General features: G+C 36.9%; 1 protein-coding gene across 2 annotated transcripts in view; it reads left to right on the top strand.

Annotated features, from left to right (window-relative positions):
* ND-39 (NADH:ubiquinone oxidoreductase subunit 39) overlaps positions 1–23,499 on the top strand; it is a 285,839-nt gene that overhangs the window by 66,526 nt on the left and 195,814 nt on the right. For both annotated transcript variants that reach the window (XM_090386829.1, XM_090386830.1), the window contains exon 4: positions 18,385–18,476. In XM_090386829.1, the coding sequence (XP_090242955.1) occupies positions 18,385–18,476 (92 nt within the window). The remainder of the gene's footprint in view (positions 1–18,384; positions 18,477–23,499) is intronic.

Genomic DNA, 23,499 nt, shown 5'->3' with positions numbered 1-23,499 from the left:
ATTGTCCAACCAGCATGTTGATGATATCACAACATTTACTGTCGATGATGATCAGTGGTGAGAAGGTGTCTTCTTTTGAGTAATCTGCAGTAGAACCCCAATACATCTGAGTGTGTGGCACATCATAATTTGGGATATTCTTCTTGCATTCCCCCATACTGTATTGTAATTTCAACTGTTGCACAGTGATCTAATGTTGAGCCCATATGACATGCTGCACCATTTGTTCCCCATGAACATCCGCCTTGTATAATCTTTTACAGTTCTGTTGGCAGGAGGTGGTTTGACCTGTTCAGCACTATTCTTTGTACACCTTAACTACAGTGGGCCATGAGCAACTGACAAGATATGTCATTTTCAATATGGAAGCATTTGATGCACGAGCTTCCACGATCACGCCCTTTTGAAACTCTGCGATATCTTTACTATGTCCCATAACTGCTAATTTATCACTTTACTTTGCACGACCAGATCCAAATTACTACTGCTCTAGCATGTGATTTAGTTTGGCTTTTTATGCAGCGAGCTATGTAGCATAATCCATTATGGATGGAGTAGTCATAATTCAGTGGTTACTGAATTGTAAGAAACTTCCAATCCTTCTTCAGGATTTCTAGAAACTGAAGGTTTCAAAAACAGTTTTAAACCCGTTGTGGAATGTTTCATAAGTTTATCTTTAAGACACTTGAAATATTCAGAATCCTTGTCTTTTGCACAAGGATGCAGCCTTTCCAGGTGGTCTTTATCTTTGATAGTTTCATAGTATTGTTCTGAAAGGTTTTTTTCACATATGATAAGAGACATAGTGGTGTTGATTCATTACAAATAAATAGATCCCAATGTTAAATACAGGAATCCCTCGATTAGCGTGAGGCTCGAATTAGTGTGGTTTATATTTAGCTACCAATTTTCGATTAGCACGAATCAAAATTTCGATTAGCGTGGTATTTTACTTGGCCTAAAGAAACTGAAGTTGGTGTACACACAGTAATTAACCTAAACAACACGTAATGTTAACTAAACAACTCAAACAACACTAAACAAAACAAATAGCTTCTCACACTTTATAGAAACACATTACTTGTTTTCTTAGTGAGCGTGCGGCTCTGTTCACAAAAGGGAGTTACTGTTTATTATTCGTCACGTCATACCTTTCTCCATCAAGAAACATTATCGAGAAATAAACAAAAACGAACGCAAGATACAGTATGAGAAGCTATTTGTTTTTCTACCATAAGAAAATAAAAAGAAATGGATTATTTCAAACGTGTACTATTACATCAATTAAAATATTTTCTAATATTATGCACTCTGAAGAACAACACCTGCCGCACCACATTTATTACATACATGCAGATCAGTTGCTTTAAGTTGTTCTTGCATTACTTGTTAACGTGCAGATTCCTGTGTTATCTCCCGCCATTACGTGTTGTTTAGGTTAATTACTGTTTGTACTAATTAATTACTATTAATTTTTTTTATATACAGAAATACCTTGCATAGCCCGATTTCAAACAGTGCGGGTTTTGCTATAGTGTGGTTTACAAATTGAAAAAAAAAATTAACTGTGTTACACACCAATACATTTGATATGTATGTATATATTATAATGCCAGCACATAGGCCAATGTGTTGTGGATTCAAGGCCATGCTGACTGTTGTCACAACTCCCATTATATACGGACTCTGCTAGCTTTGATAGATTAGTAAACACTCTAGATTCTGAGCGGTGAGGTCGTTGATTGTGCATAAGCTGTGCAAATATTTTTCGCTGTGTATTTTTATTAAAGATTATTTTTTAAAAACGTTACACCTTTATACGCAAATATGAGTGGAAAGAAGAATTGTAATGGCGCCGAGTGTTCTTCTAGATCCAAACATCTAATGAGGTATGAAAGTAAGGCAGGCGTTGCAAAATGACATTCAATGTTATAAAGAGATGTATGCAGATAAAAAGAAGAAAAAACTGTGCAAACTAAGCTGATCAGTTATTTTTCAAAATAAAAATACAGTACATACTTCACTTATATTCTTTTGGTATGTACATACTGCAATAAAAATCATTTGTACTGTATTTATTAGTATTTTTAATTTTATCATTTTAGTTTCTTTTTTTGCAAGAATTTCGTATGCATCAATTTATAGTAAACAAACACCTATATATTTTTGCAGCTCGACCCATATAATCAAATTATCGGAATGCATTACATTAAAATACATACTAATAATACCTTGATCAGCGTGGTTTCGCATAGCGCGGTATTTTTTTGGCACGAATTAACCGCGCTATGCGAGGTATTCCTGTTGCGTAATTATTAACTATGGATATAAGGAAAAGTGTATTTGATAGTGCCTCTGGCAAAAAGAAAAGAAAAGTGATAACGTTAGATGAAAAAATTGAAGTTATAAAAAGATTTGAAGATATTGATAGTAAAACACAAATTTCTCGACATCTTGGAATGTCCGAATCAACGGTTCGGACGATTTTAAGCAAAGCCAGTACATATAAGGAAAAAGGTAAGCTTGCTTCATCGTCAACATGCACACAAACCACAAGAAATAGAAGTGTTACGATGATTGAGATGGAACATCTTTTAGCCCTTTGGATAGAAGACTGCAATCAAAAAAGAATTCCAATCTGCACAATGACCATAAAAACAAAAGCCTTGAGTATTTTTGCAATGTTAAAGGAAAAGTTGACAATAGATAACTTGGGTAGAGCGGTAACTGAAGAAAATGTTCAAGCAAGTTCTTCAAAAGAAAAAGTGATTGAAGCAGAAACGGAAGAAAATTTTACTGCCAGTAAAGGCTAGTTTAAACTTTTCAAGAAAAGAATAGGACTGCATAATGTTGCATTGACTGGAGAAGCGGCAAGTGCAGATAAAGATGCAGCCACAAAATATCCCGAAATTTTAAAGAAAATTGTTGATGACGGCGGCTGCACAGATCAACAAATATTTAATGCCAATGAAACAGGCCTTTTTTGTAAACGAATGCCAAAAAAAACCTTTCTAGCATAAAAAGAAAAGGCTCAACCAGGCTATAAAGTTTCCAAAGATAGAATAACAATTTTATTGGGAGGCAATGCAAAAGGCAATTTGAAATTAAAACCCATGGTTATCTATAGAAATGAAACTCCCAAATCTTTCGGTAAAGGTTTTAATAAAGCAAGCCTACCTGTTGTTTGGCGCTCTAATAGAAAAGCTTGGGAACTTTTCTATTAGAGCTTCAAATAAAGGTCACGAAAGCTTTATTTGAAGAGTGGTTCACTAGCTATTTTTGTCTGAACGTTAAGGCCTACTGGGAAGAAAATAATCTTGCATTCAAAATTTTATTAATTTTAGACAATGCCCCGAGCCACCCACCAGCACTTTCTGATTTGTGTGAAAACGTGAAAGTTATTTTTTTTTTATCTCCAAATATGACAAGTCTTTTACAACTTATGGATCAAGGCATAATCGCTACTTTTAATACCTATTATTTATGCAGAACATTTGCGCAAGCAATTGAAGCAACAACTGGAGATGGTGCAGTTTCTTTAGTTGAATTTTGGAGAAATTACATCATCAGGAAAGCAATAGATAATATTCATGAGTCATGGTCTGAAGGTTCCAGCAATATGAGAGCAGTTTGGAAGCATATTTTTCCACATTGCACAAATGATTTCTGTAGTTTCACTCGTGTCAACACTATTATTGATGGAATAACAAATATTGGAAGAGATCTAGGCTTTGATGAAATCGATAACAGTGATGTTCACGAATTGCTGGAATCGCATTCAGAACAATTAGTGATTCTGACCCCCTGATGAACAATTAGTGATTCTGACCCCATTGATGAACAACAAGCATATGACGAGGTGGATATTTGCGAGGAAGAAAATGTTCAAGAAAAGAAGTTGACATTAAAAGAACTTGAAGAAATATTTCGCACAGCTGAAAATTTTAAACGACTAATCATGGATGCAGACCCAGATATTAAGTGCAGTATGCAAATTCGCAGGAACATTGAAAAAGATGCTTATCCATACAAGCAAATTTATGATGAAAAGAAGAAAGAAAAGTTTGCAAACCAGCCTTTTGAAATATTTTACAAAGAAATAAAGTGAGTTATATATTGTAATTTTTTAATTTCAATAAACTTTTGATTACTGTACTGCAAATATTTATAATTATCCTTTGCTTTTATACTACTGTACATTAAATTGCCATAAAAAAACATATTTTTAAAAATATTGATTGGTATATTGTAGGTCTTGGAACGAATTAGGCTATTTTATATTGATTATTAACTTTGATTAGCGCAATTTTGCATAGGGCACCATTTTCGCAGAACCAATTAATCATGTTAATCGAGGGATTCCTGTAATCTTGAAAATATAGGCAGCTTCTATTTTAAATTTGATGTAATTTACAGTAGTGTTTAAATATGTAATATGCCCATGTGCAATGCAAATTTCCGCTGCTCTATCATATGAACTGTTTGACTTTTTATACTGCAAGCTATGCTGCATAGCCCATTACAAATGGGGTGATCACCGAGCATATAGGTAAAGGAACAAAAAGTGATTCAAGATGAAAAATACTTAGATGTTACAATTCAATTTCCCATGAAATTTTCCATGCTATTAGGAAAATGAGGTGATAATGTGCCTCATGGAAGCACCCAATGCTAGAAAGAAGGCTGCTTGAAACTCCAGCGGTTCTACATGAGGGGCACTATTAAAAGCTAAAAGACTAAAGTCTAGATGTATGTCAAAATTGTTACCTGCATTCAACTGTTTAATGACCACATCATAGAAATTTATGTAGTAATTTTGATCAGGCATGACCCCCTCTTAACGAACCCATTCTGGATCCATTCAAGATACCATTCTTGTTGAGATGGCCCTGAATCGCATCCTTAACCATAGATTCCATGATCTTCCCCACCACAGATGTCAAACTGACTGGCCTATAATTACCCTCCTCATCTCTAGAACCTTTCCTTGATTGGAGAGACTCTTCCAGTGTAAGGGGAACTTTCCGGAGTCTAATGACAGTGTCATTAACATTCCCTTCAGTTTGATACACTCATATGCAGTTTTCTTTTTGGTTTTAATAAATATCTACCATCCTTCTCTGGACTTTCAGCTGTAAATAAGATGAGATGTGTATTTTCAGCTCATCCACTTTTTATTTTGAGCTTTTCACTGCAACCAATTAAGGAACCTATTTGATTTCTCAATGAAGGTAAAGAAAGCCAACATGAGAACCACGGGAACTTCTGGAAACTTTTAGCGGTCAAATGAGTTTCCTGGTACTGCAGATTTTCCCTGCATTCTCAGTACGGATGGTGCATGTTATCGGTAATGGCAGTAGAAGTCGATAACGATGTATTGATTAGTTTTTTCTCATTATTAAAAGAAGATTATTGGAGTTCATGAGTGTAATGCCTTGGTGGCTGAAATTTACTTATGGGTACACTCTCCAGACTGCCTCAGTCTTAGGGTGTTTATCCTCTCTTCCTGTTATTTTAACCCGAAAGGAAAACGACTTCTACTGCAACTACCGATAACACGCACCCACTGTAGAAGTCGCTTTCATATCGGGTTAAAACAGTGGGTAGGGGAGATAAAGCATCCTAAGACTGAGGCAGTCTAGAGGGTGTACTCATAAGTAAATTTTAGCCCATTCCTGAACTCCAATGATCTGCTTTTAATAATAAGAAAAAACTAATGAATACATCGTTATCGACTGCTACTGCCACTACCAACAACACACACACCATCTGTTTACCAAGAATGCAGGGCGAAGCTGAGGTACCAGGAAACCCTTTTAACTGATAAAAGTTTCCCATGGTTCTCGCGTTGGCTTTCTTTACTTTAGCCGATTTCTCTTCTTTCTGTATTCTTAGCTCCCTTTGCTAACAATTTTGCATAATCAGTTTTCAACCATCTTTCTCCATTAGTGGCTTTGTTACATATTCTTTTATAGTGCTCGTACAAATTGGAATCGTGATTGTTTCTTTTGCTCAAACTCTTAACATCACCCGTCATCCATTTTGGTTTCTTATATTTATGGAATTTGACCACTGGTATGTATATGTTTATGTCTTCAAAGATAAATCCCTAGAACTTTTCCATGGTTTATTGATATCCATTACTATACAGTAGTTATTCAAACCCTCAAAATATCTCATTCCACTATAGTTCCTTATTGCTCTTGAAGTGGCAACTCTTGCATGCGGCTACGTAGGTTTCTAGACAATCATGTTATGATTTTGTGGTGGTTGCTTCTCCACTGGCAAGTTTTTAGTATAGATGGGCTCCTTAGTAAAGACATCTTAGGATTGTAGGGCCTCCTGTATTCTTTAATTAACCATCCTATTAATTCTCTCTATAATTAACTATATTAACCATTCTATAGATCGTTAAAAATAGCTAAGTCCAGCATTGGGACAAATCTCAAATTCATTCCCAAGAGCTTATTGATCAGAATTTGAAAGACTTATAACTACTATAAAATTTGTAAAAAAATATCTAACAAGAATTTTGTTAATTGAGGCCTATATAACCTTGACTCATAATTTTAGTGTCATGTCATTTTGAATTAAAATATTCAAATTATTAGATTTCAGCCAAGTTTCTGTTAATGTTGTCAGGTTTTAGGCACATTAGCAATGTAGGCCATATTGTGCCATCTTTTTTTTTTTTTTTTTTATGAAAACCCCAAACACGAAAGGTATCAAAACCTATAGTACTTAGTACGTGCATGGGTTGAAGGAGAAGTATGGGGGGGGGTGCCGGAAACTTTGCTCTAGAGACTAAACGTGGGTTTCACCACTTCAAGCCTCCAATAAGCAAAGTGGTGGTATTGCACCGGTTGATGAGAGCCATCTACCACCTAAAGACTGTTAAAAATAATTTGCACTTTAGTTTAGAAAGATGCTTTTACAATTATATAAATATATTCCTATATTTTAGCAGAGGGTTTTTTTTTTTATTACTAATTGAATATTTTTTCATAATTGTTATACTTCTCCTTGACTATTTGTTAAATTCTTATTATGAAATATCTTGTGATTATTGTGTTTAAATCATTTCTTACTAAATCTGAAAGTCTGTGTACCTTCTGGAATACTATTACTATTATAGAATTATATCTAAGTATTTTTATTCAAAAACTGTTTTAAATGAGGAGTATTGTATTTGAATAATTTAAAAATCTGTATGTTAACACCTTCTGGAATGCTATACTATTATAATATTGTTCTTATGCTGCAAACCAACCTGTTGCAGCATAAGAATGAGACCCTTACTTATTTATTAGGGTATTCATTTGTTGTGTATTAAACCTTATGCACGTGATTTCAGAGATGAAAGAACTAATACAGAATATGATCCTGTCCCAGAACTTCCATCAACACCAATAACAAATGTGACTATTGGTCCACCATCTGCTGGTCCAGATGGTGGACCAACAGTCACATTTGTTTGCAAAAGAAGAATACAGTAGAACCAGTGAATATGGTAACTAAATTAATTTTAATTAATTAATTTGCACAATTAAATGTGCAAAAAGGAAAGGTGGGTATGTCTTTCAGGGGAAAAAGTTGATGATTGTACAGTAGATATTTTTTAAGGGCACAAAAGATAATATTATTGTACATGTTAGCATTAACAACATTAAGAGTAGGAGATCTGTGGATTTACTTCACAATTTGTTAACAGGAGAGAGATTGTAACAAATGGGCCTGGTGTACTGGGGTCCATGGTTAAGAAAAATATATACATACAATGATAACCCAGTTTAATATAACATAATAAAATATATAATAAGTAGCAGTAGCTTTCAAGACTAACGGGTCTCTTTTTCAACTGATTTAAATACAATGGATAAGTGCAATGAGCACTTATCCGTTGTATTTAAATCCGTTGTATGAGAGTGAGGCACGTTATTCATTTTCTATTGTTGTTGCACGGACATGTGCTGTTTTACTCCAGTGTTTATCCAGCATTAAAATGGTTGTCTCTAGGGTGGGGTGTAGATGTATGCCTTTGCTACTTATTATATATTTTATTAAACTGGGTTATCATTGTATGTATATATTTTTCTTAGGAGAGAGATTGTTTCTACTGGGATGGGATACACTTAAATAGAAAGAGTGAAAGAATATTTGCTGATGATATTGAGGCAGGGTTAGGTCGGTCGGAAGACTTCTACTTGGGGCATTCACAGACAAATAGATTAACAGTAACCACAGGCAGAGGTGAAAGTGATTCTTGCACTGCTTCTATTGGAATGAGCAACAGCCTGTAAAGTGAGGTACTGGGAATTTCAAGGGCTGCTGGGAGTCACATCGGAACAAGTAAATACATGGGTTGTGTTAGGGTAACTAAGAGTAAGAGCAGGTGCATATGCACCAATGCTAGGAGTATAGTAAATAAATTTGATGAATTTAAGGTGCTTGTGAAGACATCAAAGGCTGATATCGTTGGGATATCAGAAACATGGTGCCACACAGAGATAAGGAATGTAAAATTGGAATTTGGAGAGTACGTGTACAGAAAAGGTAGATAGGATAGAAGATGAGGAGGGATGATGCTGTTAGTTAAGAAACACATAAAATCTAAGGAAGTACATCCAGTTGACATAGGTGGACAGTGCAGTGTTGAGTCAATTTGGTTTGACTTAAGTACTGGGAAAACCAAGTTGAAAGTAGGAGTGCGTTATAGGTCTAATGACTCTGATGAATATAATGAACAACTGTACAACGAAATAGAGAGGGCCAGTAAATCAGATTGTCTTGTAATGGGGGATTTTAATTACCTAGATATAGACTGGAACTTGTGGGTTGGTCACTTGCACATTAGCAAGACTTTTGTGAATTTATTGGATGCTTATTTTCTATAGCAGTATGTTCGATAGGAAACCAGAGGTAGTAATATGCTTGATCTGATTATCAGCAGTGATTCTTCATGCATTAAAAATCTGCGGATAAAGGAACCATTAGGTGGCAGTGATAACAATGTACTGATTTGGGATTTACTTAAAGATGTAACTACCATCAGGGGTAAAGGGAAGTGTTTTTGCTTTCGTAAAGGTGACTACAGTGGTCCTAGAGATTTTTTAAATTTCTACATAGTGTGATCAACTGATGATGTTACCAACAGCACTTTTCTAAAAGGGAAGCATTCAAGGAATTAATTTGATTGGCTTTTCATACCAACTAAGAGATACTGGCAGAAAAGAAAATACATGGGACGGATATATATATTATCAGGAGATACAGATGTCTATGGTAGATATAAGATGGTCCATAATCAATTCACAAAGAAAGTTAGGCAAGCAAAGGCAGATCGTGAGAAATCTTTGGCAAACAATGCAAAGAAAAACAGTAAGAAAGGGGAAGAATCAGATTGGTCCACTCAACATCTACAGTTCGCTTGTTGTTGAACCTGCTGAGGAAGCTGACAAACTGAATGAGTTTGCATTTATATTCACATGTGAGGAGGTAGGGAAGTGGAGGCTAGAAGCTTATCAAACTCTGGAAGGGAGCTTAAGTATTTTGTAATAACTGAGAGCAAAGTGGAGGAGGAGAAATTGTTGAAATTGAACATAAGAAAGGAACCGGAGGTGGATGGGATCTATCAAGTTTTATTAAGCCAACTGGGCTAGCCAGGTGGGTAAAGTGCCTGCCTGGCAACCCAAAGGTCGTGGGTTTGAATCCCGCCTCGGGCTTGGATCACAGTAAAATGCAAAAACCTTGGAACGTGCATTATGGCCACAGAAGCTGATACGCCAACAACAAAACAAACAAAAAAAAAAGTTTTATTAAAGGAAGTAAGTAAACCATTAGTCATAATTATGAAAGCTTCCTTGAACTCAGGGGAGGTCCCCATGGACTGGAAATATGCAAACGTGTCCCCAATTCACAAGCGGAGGCGGCAAAGGGTGACACGAGTAATTACAGACCTGTTAGTCTAACTTCCGTTCCAGGGTAAATAATGGAGTCACTGGTTTAGGAAGAGATGCAGGATCATCTAGACAAGACTGCAGTGATAAAGTTCAGACAGCATGGGTTTGTTATGTCTGACAAATTTGATTGGACACTATAAGATGGTCAAAAAGGAACTGGATGCAAAAAATAATTTTGTTATAATATACATGAATTTTAGGAAAGCTTTTGGTACTGTTGCACATGTAAAATTACTGTATAATTTGGAGTAGTATGGCATTAAGGACAAGTTGATACAATGGATAAAAGGGCATTTGAGTGGGGAAAAAAAAAGAGTGGTTATCAATGGACACTGCTGTTCATGGATTAACATTATTAGTGGAGTCTACGAGGCGCCTCAGTAGTAGTAGTGGTGGTGGTGGAATGCGATGCAAGAAAGCAAGTGTATGAGCTTATGCAGCATCAGCCAAAAAAAAAAAAAAATCGCACCATTCCCTCCAAATGCCTGTCCAGTTCCTCCTTAAATTTATTTAACCTGTCAACTTCCACAATGACAGATGGCAGTTTGTTCCAGCAATTAACCACCCGCTGGCTAAAGGCAAATTTCCGCACATCTATTCTACATCTGTCTTTTCTTAATTTGAATTTATGCCCCCTTAGGTTCGTAATCTGAATAAGTGGAAGGATCCCATCAGACTTCAGCGTGCTCAACCCATTCAAGGCCTTATATACCTCAATCAGATCACCGAGCAGGTGCCTAGTCTCCAGCCACTGCAATTCGCAGAACTTAAGCCTCTCTTGGTAAGAGGAACTCTTCATTCCCCTCACCAATCTTGTTGCCCTTCTCTGTACACGCTCAAGTAAATCTACAACCTTCCTAAAATGAGGCCTCCAGACCTGTACACAATACTCAAGGCATGGCCTGACAATTGCCTTATACACCTCCTTCTCCCTACTACTAGGGACAATCACCTCCTTCTCCCTACTAGCAAAATTCCTATATATCATTGATAAAACCGCATGACCTGCCCTGGCAGCCTGTCTGCATTGCTCAGAAAACTTCATATCTGACTGCACAATTTCTCCCAGGTCTTTTTCATTTTCTACCACCTTAAGTGTAGTACCACACAATTGGTACGTTTCTCTGGGGTTACTTCTACCCATATGCAGTACTTTGCATTTGTCAAGGTTAAACTTCAGTTGCCACTTCTTAGCCCATCTGCCCAAATTATCTAGATCCTGTTGCAGTAGCACACTGCCATTACTGTCATTAACAACTCTGCCAAACTTTGTATCATCTGCAAACTTCGACATTAAGCCTTATATACCTTCATCAATATCATTGATAAATATACAAAACAACAGTGGACCTAACACCGAACCCTGTGGGACTCCACTAATAACATTAGTCCACGAAGAGCAGCACCCATTGATTACCACCCTCTGTCTTCTCCCACTTAACCATCCTTTTATCCATTGTAGCAACTTACCCTTAATACCATTCTTCTCCAATTTGTACAATAGTCTTCCATGTGCAACGGTGTCAAAAGCTTTGCTGAAATCCAAATATATGATATCAAAATTTTTTGCATCCAGTTCCTTTGTAACCACATCATAATATCTTATCAAATTTGTCAGACAAGACTTTCCCTTAACAAACCCATGCTGTGTCTGAATTATTGCTGCAGTCTTGTCTAGATGATCCTGCAATGCATATTTAACCAGTGACTCCATCATTTTACGCGGAACAGAAGTTAAACTAACTGGTCTGTAATTACTCGTGTCACCCTTCGATCCCCCTTTGTGAATTGGAGATACATTTGCATATCTCCAGTCCGTGGGGACCTCCCCTGAATCCAAGGATGCTCTCTTAATTATGGCTAAGGGTTTGCTTAGTTGCTTTGCCACCTCCTTTAATATAACTGGATAGATCCCATCCGCCCCAGGTGCTTTTCTTATGTTTAACTTCAACAATTTCTCCTCCACTTTGCTTTCAGTTATTACAAAATCATTAAGTATCCTGCTACAATTTGATAACCTTCTGCCATTTTCAAACCTTAATAATTCCTCGTGTGAATGTAGATGCAAAATACTCATTCAGTTTGTTTGCTATCTGAGCAGGATCATCAACAGTCGAACCATCGATGTCATGTGGACCAATCAGATTAATCCCCTACCTTTTAGAGTTTATATAAGTAAAGAAATCCTTGCTGTTTTTCTTAGCATCTTTTGCCAAGGATTTCTGGTAATCTGCCTTTGCCTGCCTAACCTCCTTTGTGACCTGATTACAGACTAGCTTATATCTGCCATAGCCTTCTGAGTCGCTTGATAATTTATATGCATCCCATGCATTTTTCTTCTCTGTTATGAGCCTCATTAGTTCATTAGATAACCATTTAGGCCTAAACCTTGAATAATATTTCTTAATAGGTATGAAACTTTTAGTACCATCCATGATTAATTCCTTGAATGCTTCCCACTTAGAATTTACTGTTGGTAACATCGTCAGTTGATCCCACTGTAAAGAATTTAAAACTGTTGGAGACCACTGTACTCACCTTTATGGAAGTAAAAACCCTTTCCTTTACCCCTGATGGTAATTAAATCTTTAAGTAAATCCCACATCAGTACACTGTGATCACTGCCACCTAGTGGTTCCTTTATCTGCAAATTCTTAATACACGAATGATCACTGCTGATAACCAGATCAAGAGTATTACTTTCTCTGGTTGCCTCTTGAACATGCTGCTGCAGAAAACAATCATCCAATAAATCCTCAAAATTCTGACTAGTGTAGTGAGTGACCAACGCACAAGTTCCAATCAATATCTGGTAAGTTAAAATCTCACATTATAAGACATTCCGATTTACTAGCCCACTCTATTTCTCTGTACAATTGTTCATTGTACTCATTTGAGTCATTAGGCCTATAATACACTCCTACTCTTATTTTTGCTTTCGCAGCGCTTATGTCACACCAAACTGGCTCAACAGTGCCCTGTTCATCTATATGTAGTTGTTGATGGTGACTCTATTGTCAGGGAAACGGGGAACATGCTTTGTAAAAAGGATAGGTGGAACAGGACCAGGGTATGTCTGCCAGGGGCAAAGGTAGATGACGTTGTAGAGCAAATATCATCTTTTAAGGGCACAAAAGGTGATATAGTTGTACACGTTGGCACTAATGATATTAAGAGTAGGAGACCGGCAGAATTACTTAACAAGTACAGGTCACTGTTGAACAAAAGCCGAGAATTAGGGTTGAATTTGAAAGTGTCTGCAATTCTGCCCAGACACGATAGGAGGGGGTATATGATGAGAGCCTTGTCGATCAATTCGGCCCTGGAAAGATTGTGCAAGGCTCAAGGGGTAGACTTTTTTTCAGCCTGAACTGTACTTGTTAACAGGAGAGATTGCTTCTACAGGGATGGGATACACTTAAATAGAAAGGGTGCAAGAATATTTGCTGATGCTATCGAGGCAGTGTTCAGTGGGTCGGAAAACTACTAGCTTGGGGGGAGACAAAGACCAATAGATTGACAGTAGCCACTGGCATAGGTGAAAGAGATTCTTGCACTGCTTCTATTAGAATGAGCAGAAGCCTGAAAAACAAGATGCATGATATTTCAGAGACTGCTGGGAGCCATTGCGGTACAAGTAAACACATGGGTTGTGTTAGGGTAGCTAAGAATAGAAACAGGTGCAGGTATACTTGCGTGTACACCAATGCTAAGAGTTTAGTAAATAAATTTGATGAATTTGAGGTATTGCTCAAAACATCATAGGCAGATATTGTTGGGATATCAGAGACGTGGTGCCACACAGATATAAGGGATGCAGAACTGGAATTTGGGGAGTACAACGTCTACAGAAAGGATAGACAGGATAGGAAGAGGGGAGGGGTTATGCTATTAGTTAAGAAACACATAAAAACCAAGGAATTGAAGCCAGTCGACATCGCTGGACAGTGCAGTGTTGAGTCAGTTTGGTGTGACATAAGCATTGGAAGATCAAAATTGAGAGTAGGTGTGTGCTATAGGCCTAATGCCTCTGATGAGTATAATAAGGAACTGTACAGGGAAATAGAGTGGGCCAGTAAATCAGAGAGTCTTATAATGGGAGATTTTAATTTCCCAGATATTGACTGGAATTTGGGGGCTGGTTACTCACACACTAGCAGGGCTTTTGTGGATTTATTGGATGATTGTTTTCTACATCAGCATGTTCGGGAGGCAACTAGAGGGAGTAATACTCTTGATTTGATTATCAGCAGTGATTCTTCATGCATTAAGAATCTGCAGATAAAGGAACCACTAGGTGGCAGTGATCACAGTGTGCTGAAGTGGGATTTACTCAAAGAGTTAACTACCATTAGGGGTAAAGGGAAGGGTTATTGCTTCCGTAAAGGCGACTACGATGGACTGAGATAGTATTTAAATTCTATACAGTGGGACCAACTGACGATGTCAACAGCAAATTCAAAATGGGAAGCATTCAAAGAATTAATTTTGGAAGCTACTAGGCTTTACATACCAACTAAGAAATATTGTTCAAGGTTTAGGCCAAAATGGATGTCAGATGAACTAATGAGGCATATGGCAGAGAAGAAAAATGCATGGGATACTTACAAATTAACACATGACACAGAAGCCTATGATAGATACAAGTTGATATGCAACCACGTTACAAAGGAGGTTAGGCAGGCGAAGGCAGATTACGAGAAATCCTTGGCAAGGGATGCAAAGAAAAACAGCAAAGAGTTCTTTACTTATGTAAACTCTAGAAGGAAGGGGAAGAATCAGATTGGTCCACTTGATATTGATGGGTCAACTGTTGATGACCCTACTCAGGTAGCTAACAAACTAAATGAATATTTTGCATCGACATTCACACATGAGGAGTTATTCAGCGAGGGGAATGCCAGAGATGTATTCAACTCTAGCAGTTGCTACAGAATCTTGAAATCACTGGGAGTAAAGTGGAGGAGAAACTGTTGAAGATAAACACAAGAAAGGCACCCGGGGTGGATGGGATCTATCCAGTTATATTAAAGGAGGCAGCAAAGGATGTAAGCAAACCCTTAGCCATAATTATGAGAGCTTCCTTGGACTCAGGGGAGGTACCCATAGACTGGAAATGTGCAAATGTGACCCCAATTCACAAAGGAGGATCAAAGGCTGACACAAGTAATTATAGACTTGTGAGCTTAACTTCTGTTCCAGGAAAATTAATGGAGGCACTGGTTAAAGAAGCACTGCAGGATCACTTAGACAAGACTTCAGTTATAGCTCGGACACAGCTTGGTTTTGTTAAGGGGAAGTCTTGCCTGATCAATTTGATTGGATATTATGATGCAGTCACAAAAGAACTGGATGCAGGGAATAGCTTTGATATTATATACTTGGATCTTAGAAAGGCTTTTGATACTGTTGCACATGGAAGACTGCTACACAAATTGGAGCAGTGTGAGATTGGAGGCAAATTGCTGCTATGGATAAAGGGGTGGTTGAGGGGGAGAAGACAGAGAGTGGTAATCAATGGACACTGCTCATCGTGGACTAATGTTATTAGTGGAGTCCCTCAGGGCTCAGTGTTGGGTCCATTATTGTTTTCTGTATTTATAAATGATATTGATGATGGTATATCAAGCTTAATGTCAAAGTTTGCAGACGATACAAAGGTTGGCAGGGTTGTCAAGGACACTACTGACACTATGCTGCTGCAACAGGATCTGGAAAGGTTGAGCAGATGGGCTGAGAGGTGGCAAATGAAGTTTAACATTGACAAATGTAAAGTACTACACATGGGAAACAGCAACCCCAGAGCAACATATCAACTCTGTGGTACTACACTGACAGTGGTAGAGAATGAAAGGGACTTGGGGGTGGTTGTGCAGGCAGATATGAAGTTCTCTGAGCAGTGCAGATGGGCTGCAAGAGTAGCTCATGGTGTATTGTCAATGATATATAGGAATTTTTCTAGCAGGGATAAGGAGGTGATTATTCCCTTGTATAAGGCAATGGTCAGGCCACACCTAGAGTACTGTATACAGGTCTGGAGGCCTCATTTCAAGAAGGTTGTAGAGCTGCTGGAACGAGTACAGAGAAGGGCAACAAGATTAGTGAATGGAACAAAGGGGTGCCCTTACGAAGAAAGGCTTAAGTTTTGCAAATTACAGTGTCTGGAGACTAGGCACCAGCGAGGTGATCTGATAGAGGTGTATAAAGCCTTGAATGGTTTAAGCATGCTCAATGCTGATGGGATTCTTCCTCTTGCTCAGAATAATCACCTGAGAGGGCATAAATTCAAATTGAGGAAGGACGAATGTCGGATAGATGTGCGGAAATTTGCCTTTAGCCAGCGGGTGGTTGGTTGGTGGAACAGACTTCCATCCCTTGTAGTGGAGGTTGATAGCCTAAATAAGTTTAAGGCTCAGCTGGACAGATATTTTGAACGAACAGAGGGGTGAAGTGGAAGTGGTTTTTTTTTTTTTTTTTTTTTGGCTGATGCTGCATAAGCTTGCTTTCTTGCATCAAATGCCTCTACTAATGCTAATGTATGATAAAAATCTGAGTTTACTTCTTATTGGAGTGGGATGGATTTTATTTGGATTTTTTTTACTGTGGCCAAATTAGTTGATCTTAAGAAAGTGTGATATGGTTTTTTGTTCCACGATATTTTAGTTCAATGCCCAACTATTGTGTGCAATTTGTGCAATATTACCCATAGATATATACAGTTTATATCTATGCAATTTACAGTTTATAAGGTGAATAATAGTAAATAGCCTAAAAATGCAATTTACAGTTTATAAGGTGAATAATAGTAAATTGTTTAAAGTGTTGACAAAGTCAGTTGCCATTATTATGCCTGATTTCCATGTGGTTACTCACATGATTGTCATAAAAAAATGGTTATTTATATTAAATCTTTAGATATTGACAGTCATATCGACAGCCATTATTGTATTTTATTATTATGCTTTTATTGCTTTTACTGTATTCATAATTCTACTTGAGTGAAAGTCAATGCAACATGGCATCGTATGTTTAAGAGTGTAAATAATCTATATAATATTGGTGTAAATACACCATAGAAAACTCTTAAACGAAAAAACTACGTTTGTAGTGTGAAAGGGCATCATTTTATCTGTATCTCATATTGTGCTCCTCCTTCACAACGAGTTGCCATGCATTGCACTACCTCGAATAAGTAACACTTCACTAAAAGAGAAGACTATTTTTACTTATTCTCAGTGGGCTGGCACCCAGACGGCACCGTTTGAAATATGGTATGGGATAAAAATCTCTGTTATCCTCAGTCTATCCCTATTAGACTTAGGAAAGCAAAAAAGTTGTAGGAAGGTGATAGTAGGAGAGGTAGAGGAAGGAAATTCCATAGAAGGAAGGTAAGGAGAGTTACTCCTTCAACTCACACTACTCGAAAGCTCATAAATTCCTCGAAGTAGAGAAGATTGTTGTAGAGAAGTAGAGAAAGCTTCCCTAGTAGAGAAGATTGTTGTTGCCTATTCTCAGAGGTGCCTCCGTAGCCAGGTGGGAAGGAGCAGCAGGGCATAGCACACACTTCTTGATTAGACCGGGGTTCGAGCCCATCACCACCAAATACGGAGGACGGGGAAAGCTCAGGGAATGACCACCGCATATTCCCAGAGCAATATGGCCTTAGTTGCTAATGCTCCTAACAACCAAATAACAAATAACAAACCTATTCTCGGAAACTCAGTGGCCGTCAGGTCCCCCAGGCAGCACCGTTTCAAATCTTTGTTGGCTTCTCTTCGGTGGGTGGGCAGGTACCCCGGTATTGCAGACATGACAATCCAGTTAAAATGATGCCCTTTCACACTACAAATGTAGTTTTTTCATTTAAGAGTTTTCTATGGTGTATTTACACCAATATTATATAGATTATTTACACTCTTAAACATATGATGCCTTGTTACATTGACTTTCACTCAAACATTATTATGTACACCTTTTGGCATCTCTCATATTGTGTGATTATCTTCACAACTGGATTGTCATGTCTGCAATACCAGGGTACCTGCCCACCCACCGATGAAGGGCCAACAAGCCTTGAAACGGTGCTGTCTGGGTGGTGGTGCCCACTGAGAATAAGAAACAATAGTCTTCTCTTTTAGTGAAGCGTTACTTATTCGAGGTAGTGCAATACATGGCAACTCGTTGTGAAAGATGAGCACAATATGAGATACAGATAAAATGATGCCCTTTCACACTACAAACATAGTTTTTTTCGTTTAAGAGTTTTCTATGGTGTATTTACACCAATATTATATAGATCATAATTCTACTGAAATTTCAAGATGTTTTACATTTGTATTGAAGTATTTTATTTAATAAAGGTTTTAATAGATATTTAGATGTTAAATAATTAATTTGAATTTGATCATAATTTTCATCATTTTAGCCCTTTAACTTGAAGGATGAAGAATCTTTGTATAAAGCTATGAAATATTCAAATGTAGTCATAAATTTGATTGGGAAAGATAATGAAACCAGGTAAGCCTGTAATAATGTAAATCATCTGTGATGTGAGCATACTTTTGAGTTGTAATTTGTAGTGCAAGTAATTGTACTGAAATTATAATTTCCTTATAACAAAGTCTTGTTTTATGTCTTGAAAAATAGGAACCTATTTTGCAAGACATTGAACAGTATAAAACATAGAAATTTGAGTACAGGAATTTAATATAATTATATTTCTTTTTTATTCTCTCATATAAATGATAATTTTAAAATGTAGGTTTTAATAGGGCATGACAAGATTCAGGTTAAAAACAATGCTCCATATAATGGAAAATGAAAAACTTAATTTGCAGTTTTGTTCCATTTTTGTTGAAAATGCTGAGCGTAGGTGATTTTATGTACATTATAATTTTTTTTTTAAAATTATGTGCTGCAAGACTTTTTTTGTACTTTTTTTTGTTTTGTACCAAATGATAATTTATTTTGTGGAAAAAGATTGCAGAAATCATAACTTAAGGCCTATGCTTTATGATTTCTGTTATGTTATGTTAAGTTATGATTTCTGCTAAGCACATTACTTAAAACAAAAACACTGGCCAAATGACAGTGGTCTTTGAAGTATGCAACAGCTAGAGATGGTACTTAGTAGTCTAAAACACTTATGGAGCTGAGGCTAGTGGGCAGATTTCAGTTACTAACATTTGTGAAGGTGCATGCAATGGATGTGGTGGTTGTTGCAGAATGGCCACATCCTTTGCTTGCACCTTCACAACTGTTAGTAACTTGCTTTGCTTGGTAAAACTCTTGGTAACCAATGTATACTAATGTTGAAAAACATATCAAGGAATATAAAGTCAGATATTTCTCTGTGTATTTTAACATTGCAACTTGCATATTAACAGTAATGTTAACTTTGCAATGATTGGCTGATTATGTAAGCTTACAAATTGGTGGTAATATATACTGCTCATCATATTACACTATCACTGGCAAACTGTGGATAGAATTTGCAGTCAGCAGGAGGTAGGTCATTAATATCCAAGAGGAAATTAATCCACTGCAGGTAGTTCCTGACTTTGAGTTAATTCATTCCTAGCGCTCACTCATAAAGCAGGAATTTATTTCCCATAAACTTAATGTTGAAAACAGGGCTTACGTTCTCAACAATGAAATTTGACCATAGTAATATTAAGTAAAGGTCAGCAAAACAATATTTTATGCTTAAACAATGATTTATTTATCCAAAGAAATGAAAACATAGCCTTTAAAATTAAGCAAATTGTAATAAAGAAATTATTTATGTCATACAAATGTTGAAAAATGTTTATTCTTCATCATCAACTAAATGCACACTCGTTGATGGTTCATCTCTTGTTGTTGGTTCATCTCTTGTTGATGGTACATCACTCATTGTTGGCTCACCACTAATTGTTGGAAGCACAAGGAGTCTTCTTCTTCGGAAATGCTTCAAGAGTCATTTGTTTCCAAGACAGTCTTTTCTTCTCTTTATGAATTTCATGATAGCGTGCATAAGCATTTTTTAAATCTGTAGCAACTTTTGCTACAGATTTAAAGATCTGTTATACAACTTTATACCAGAAGACTGGAAAAGTGGAATAATAGTACCCATACACAAAAAAGGAGATAAAGAAAATTGTCAGAATTATAGATCCATTACCCTTTTAAACCTTATATATAAAATATTTATAAGGATCTTACAAAATAGGATACTTAAAACGTATGAAGAAACAATAGGGGAAGAAGAGCATGATTTAGGAAAGGCACATCAACAATAGACCAAATATTCACACATAAACATCAGGGTATCTAAAATACCCTGACAAATGGAACCACACCTCGTCGGTGAAGAATGTAAGATCCAGAATACCATCAGTATTTTCAGTGCCGAACTGTTGAAACTAGTGGCAGTAATGTACTTGCCTTTTGTGATCTGCTGCTTTTTAATTTTTGGACAACTGCGATTTGGTGTGGGAAAAAAGAACAGTAGTCTTCTTTGCTGCTAAATGTGCATTTGCAAGAGCAATGTTTTGCTGTTGTGGCAACTTCCGTATTGATTTTGAAGCATCAAATCTGAAATATCCATGTTCTCTTCTGTCAGTTTTGGTGGTCTACCACTATGCACCTGTCGTGAAATTTGGATATCAGTGCCCCCCACAGCATGCTGATGTGGTACTGACATATTTGGAATCTTAGAAATGTTTTCTTGGGTGTTTTGCATATACTTGCCACACTCTTTAAAAACATGCTCAATCAAAAAAATATGCTCCTACAGTGACAAAAGCATTGTTGACACACTCCGCAATGGCTATCTCACATCCAACTGACCTTGACACACACTGCTAGGGGAACAGGATATCATATCACACCACATGATGGTGCACTGTGAGTCATGACTCATCATTTTGCATATTATTGTTATACAGTTAGACTTTCTGAGCACCATGTATAAGGATTTCATTACAAACTAATCTTTTACTTGGTAATTTTGCTTTAAAATTGCCTCGAAAAAACACATTAGGTACATAAGTTTTTGTTAAAGACACCTTAGCCTATGTAGTTTGTACTTAAGAGGATAGAAATAAAAAAAAAATAAAAACTGATTTAAAATAACACCACCTCCCCTTTGGTCCATAAAAAGAAATATGAGCACCTTTCTCCATGTAAAAAAAGTGTTCATGTTGCTTTTTATGAACCAAATGTAATTTCATGAACTGAAGCAAGAAAATACTTGCGCTTTCTTAAAGGATTTATTCAAATCTTTTGTTTCCATCCAATTATACTAAACTAAACAGTATATGTATAGAGATTATAAAGATCTATAAATCTTGACAAAATAAGCATTTGCTGTTTAATTTATTTCATTCATTATGAGATTTGGTACATATGCCATTAATTGGATATTTTAATATGGCTCCAGCAGTCATCTCCTGATTGAATTATGTTGAGTAACTTGGTTGCCAACATCATTGCATGGGTGTAGTGCTAAAGTGGTGGTGGCAGTAGCACTAAATGCCATGTGAACTCTAAAGTACCTGTCTGGTGGACCCCACCGACTTCTATATATCCATTTAGCCTAATGCAGTATCTTTCTATATATATATATATATATATATATATATATATATATTTTATTTATTTATTATTTATTATTTTTTTTTTTACTGCCTCCTATTTTTAACTGTAATGCTGGTATAACCACTAAGGTGTATGAATTACAGAATTTGAACCTAAAACCTTCCATAAACAAAATATTTACTATGTGTATTTCTTACTTCCCTTCCTTGAATAATGCTTTCGTTTATATATAGAGATACAGTAGTTAATTGGTAGAGCTTCGTAATATAGCGATACAATAAAACCTGTCTAGGATGGAGTTGTGAGAAAACAAAAGGCATTGCTTGACAGTTTTTTTTTTTTTTTTTATGTAAACCCCAAACACGAGAGGTATTAGAACCTATAGTACTTAGTACCGTGCTTGGGTTGGAGGTTGAGAAGACGAAAGAAGATATTTGTTGACATTGGACTTGAACTTCTGTAGATTGTAATTTTCAGGAAATACGTATAAGGAAGGTTGTTCCAGAAAACGGCAGTTGAATGAATAAATGAGGAAGATGAAAAGTTGGTTCTGTGAGTTTGAAGTTGGACAGTAAATGGCTGGTGGCGGCACGTGTTTGGACCGTTTTGAAAAAGAGAGCAGGAATTATAGAAGCCAATTCAGAAGAACAGTGCCCATGGAAGTATCTGTAGAAGAGGCATGCAGCAGAAACGGTACGTCTGTGAGAGAGAGCGAGTGGAGAGATTCTGTTAGAGATGAATCGTTAATTAACTAAACTGCCCTCTTCTGAATGGAATCAAGAAGCCTGAGAGAGGTTTTGGGGACACCACCCCAGATGTGGGAACAATATTCCATGGCAGGGCAGATTTGTGATTTATACAGAGTGATCAGCTGTTTGGAAGAAAGGTAATGCCGAGAGCAAAAGAGAAAACCAAGTTTTTTAGATGCAGAGGAAGCAATATTTGTAATGTGCATGTGCCAAGAGAGAGAGAGATTAGAAGTCAGAGTAATCCCCAAAAGAGATATATCATTTTTCCTATAAATCGAAAGTCACTAAAGATAAGCATAGGAGCAGAAGAATCCTTTTTGCAAGATATAAGACAAGACTGAGGTTTACAAAGGTTGAAATTAACTAAGTTGTCTTTGCCCCACTGGAGAATTACCTGAAGATCGGCATTTAAGGAATTGGTAGCAGATTTTCGAGAAATTGAAGCTGATTGAGCAGGACATGTTTTCTCAAAATGGAAAGTGGAATGCAATATGCCAGCATCGGCAAAACTATGGATAGATTTCCAGTCAATGGAAGAAGGTCATTAATATACAAGAGGAAAAGAGTGGGGGGAAGAACTGAACCTTGGGGGACACCGGCATTAGTGGAGAAGTTAGAAGACAGAGAGCCATCTACCATCACCCTCAGTGAGCGATCACAGAAAAAACTGGATAACCAATTACTAAAAACAGTTGGCAAACCATAAGATGGAAGCATGTTTAGAAGACCTTGATGCCGAACATGATCGAAAGCTTTTGAGATGTCAAGAGCAACTACTTGTGTTTCCCCGAACCTTTCCATTGAATTAGTCCATAAATGGGTAACATAAGCAAGAATATCACCAGTGGATCGACACTGACGGAATCCATACTGGCGATCGGTGATCAGACGGAAGGTTTCTAGGTAGTTTAAGAGTTGGCGGCCCCGGGTGCCAAGCGAATGTGATCGAGCATTTTCTCTGTGCTTAAAAAGTGATTATCTAAAAGCGATTTAAAGTTATATTAAGTTCCTGTCCTTAAGAAATTTATTTTTTAATATGAGCTACTCTCACAAAAAGTACTTGTACAGAGCAAGAAAGAAAAGCTACTTTTCTTTATTTTTCATATTTCCTTTACTAACACTTGGTCACACCGTGCACTGCTCCTGCCTCCCCCATGGCGGGGCCGGAAATCTTGGCAGAAAAGCTAATCTGCCAAGGGCTAAAAGGAGCA

This window comes from Mastigoproctus giganteus, chromosome 12 (genome assembly GCF_048544385.1).
Source record: "Mastigoproctus giganteus isolate SK-2022 chromosome 12, ASM4854438v1, whole genome shotgun sequence".
Taxonomy (NCBI): Eukaryota; Metazoa; Arthropoda; class Arachnida; order Uropygi; family Thelyphonidae; genus Mastigoproctus; species Mastigoproctus giganteus.
The sequence above is the reverse complement of the archived record's forward strand: the minus strand, read 5'-3'. Positions and strand labels throughout refer to the sequence as shown.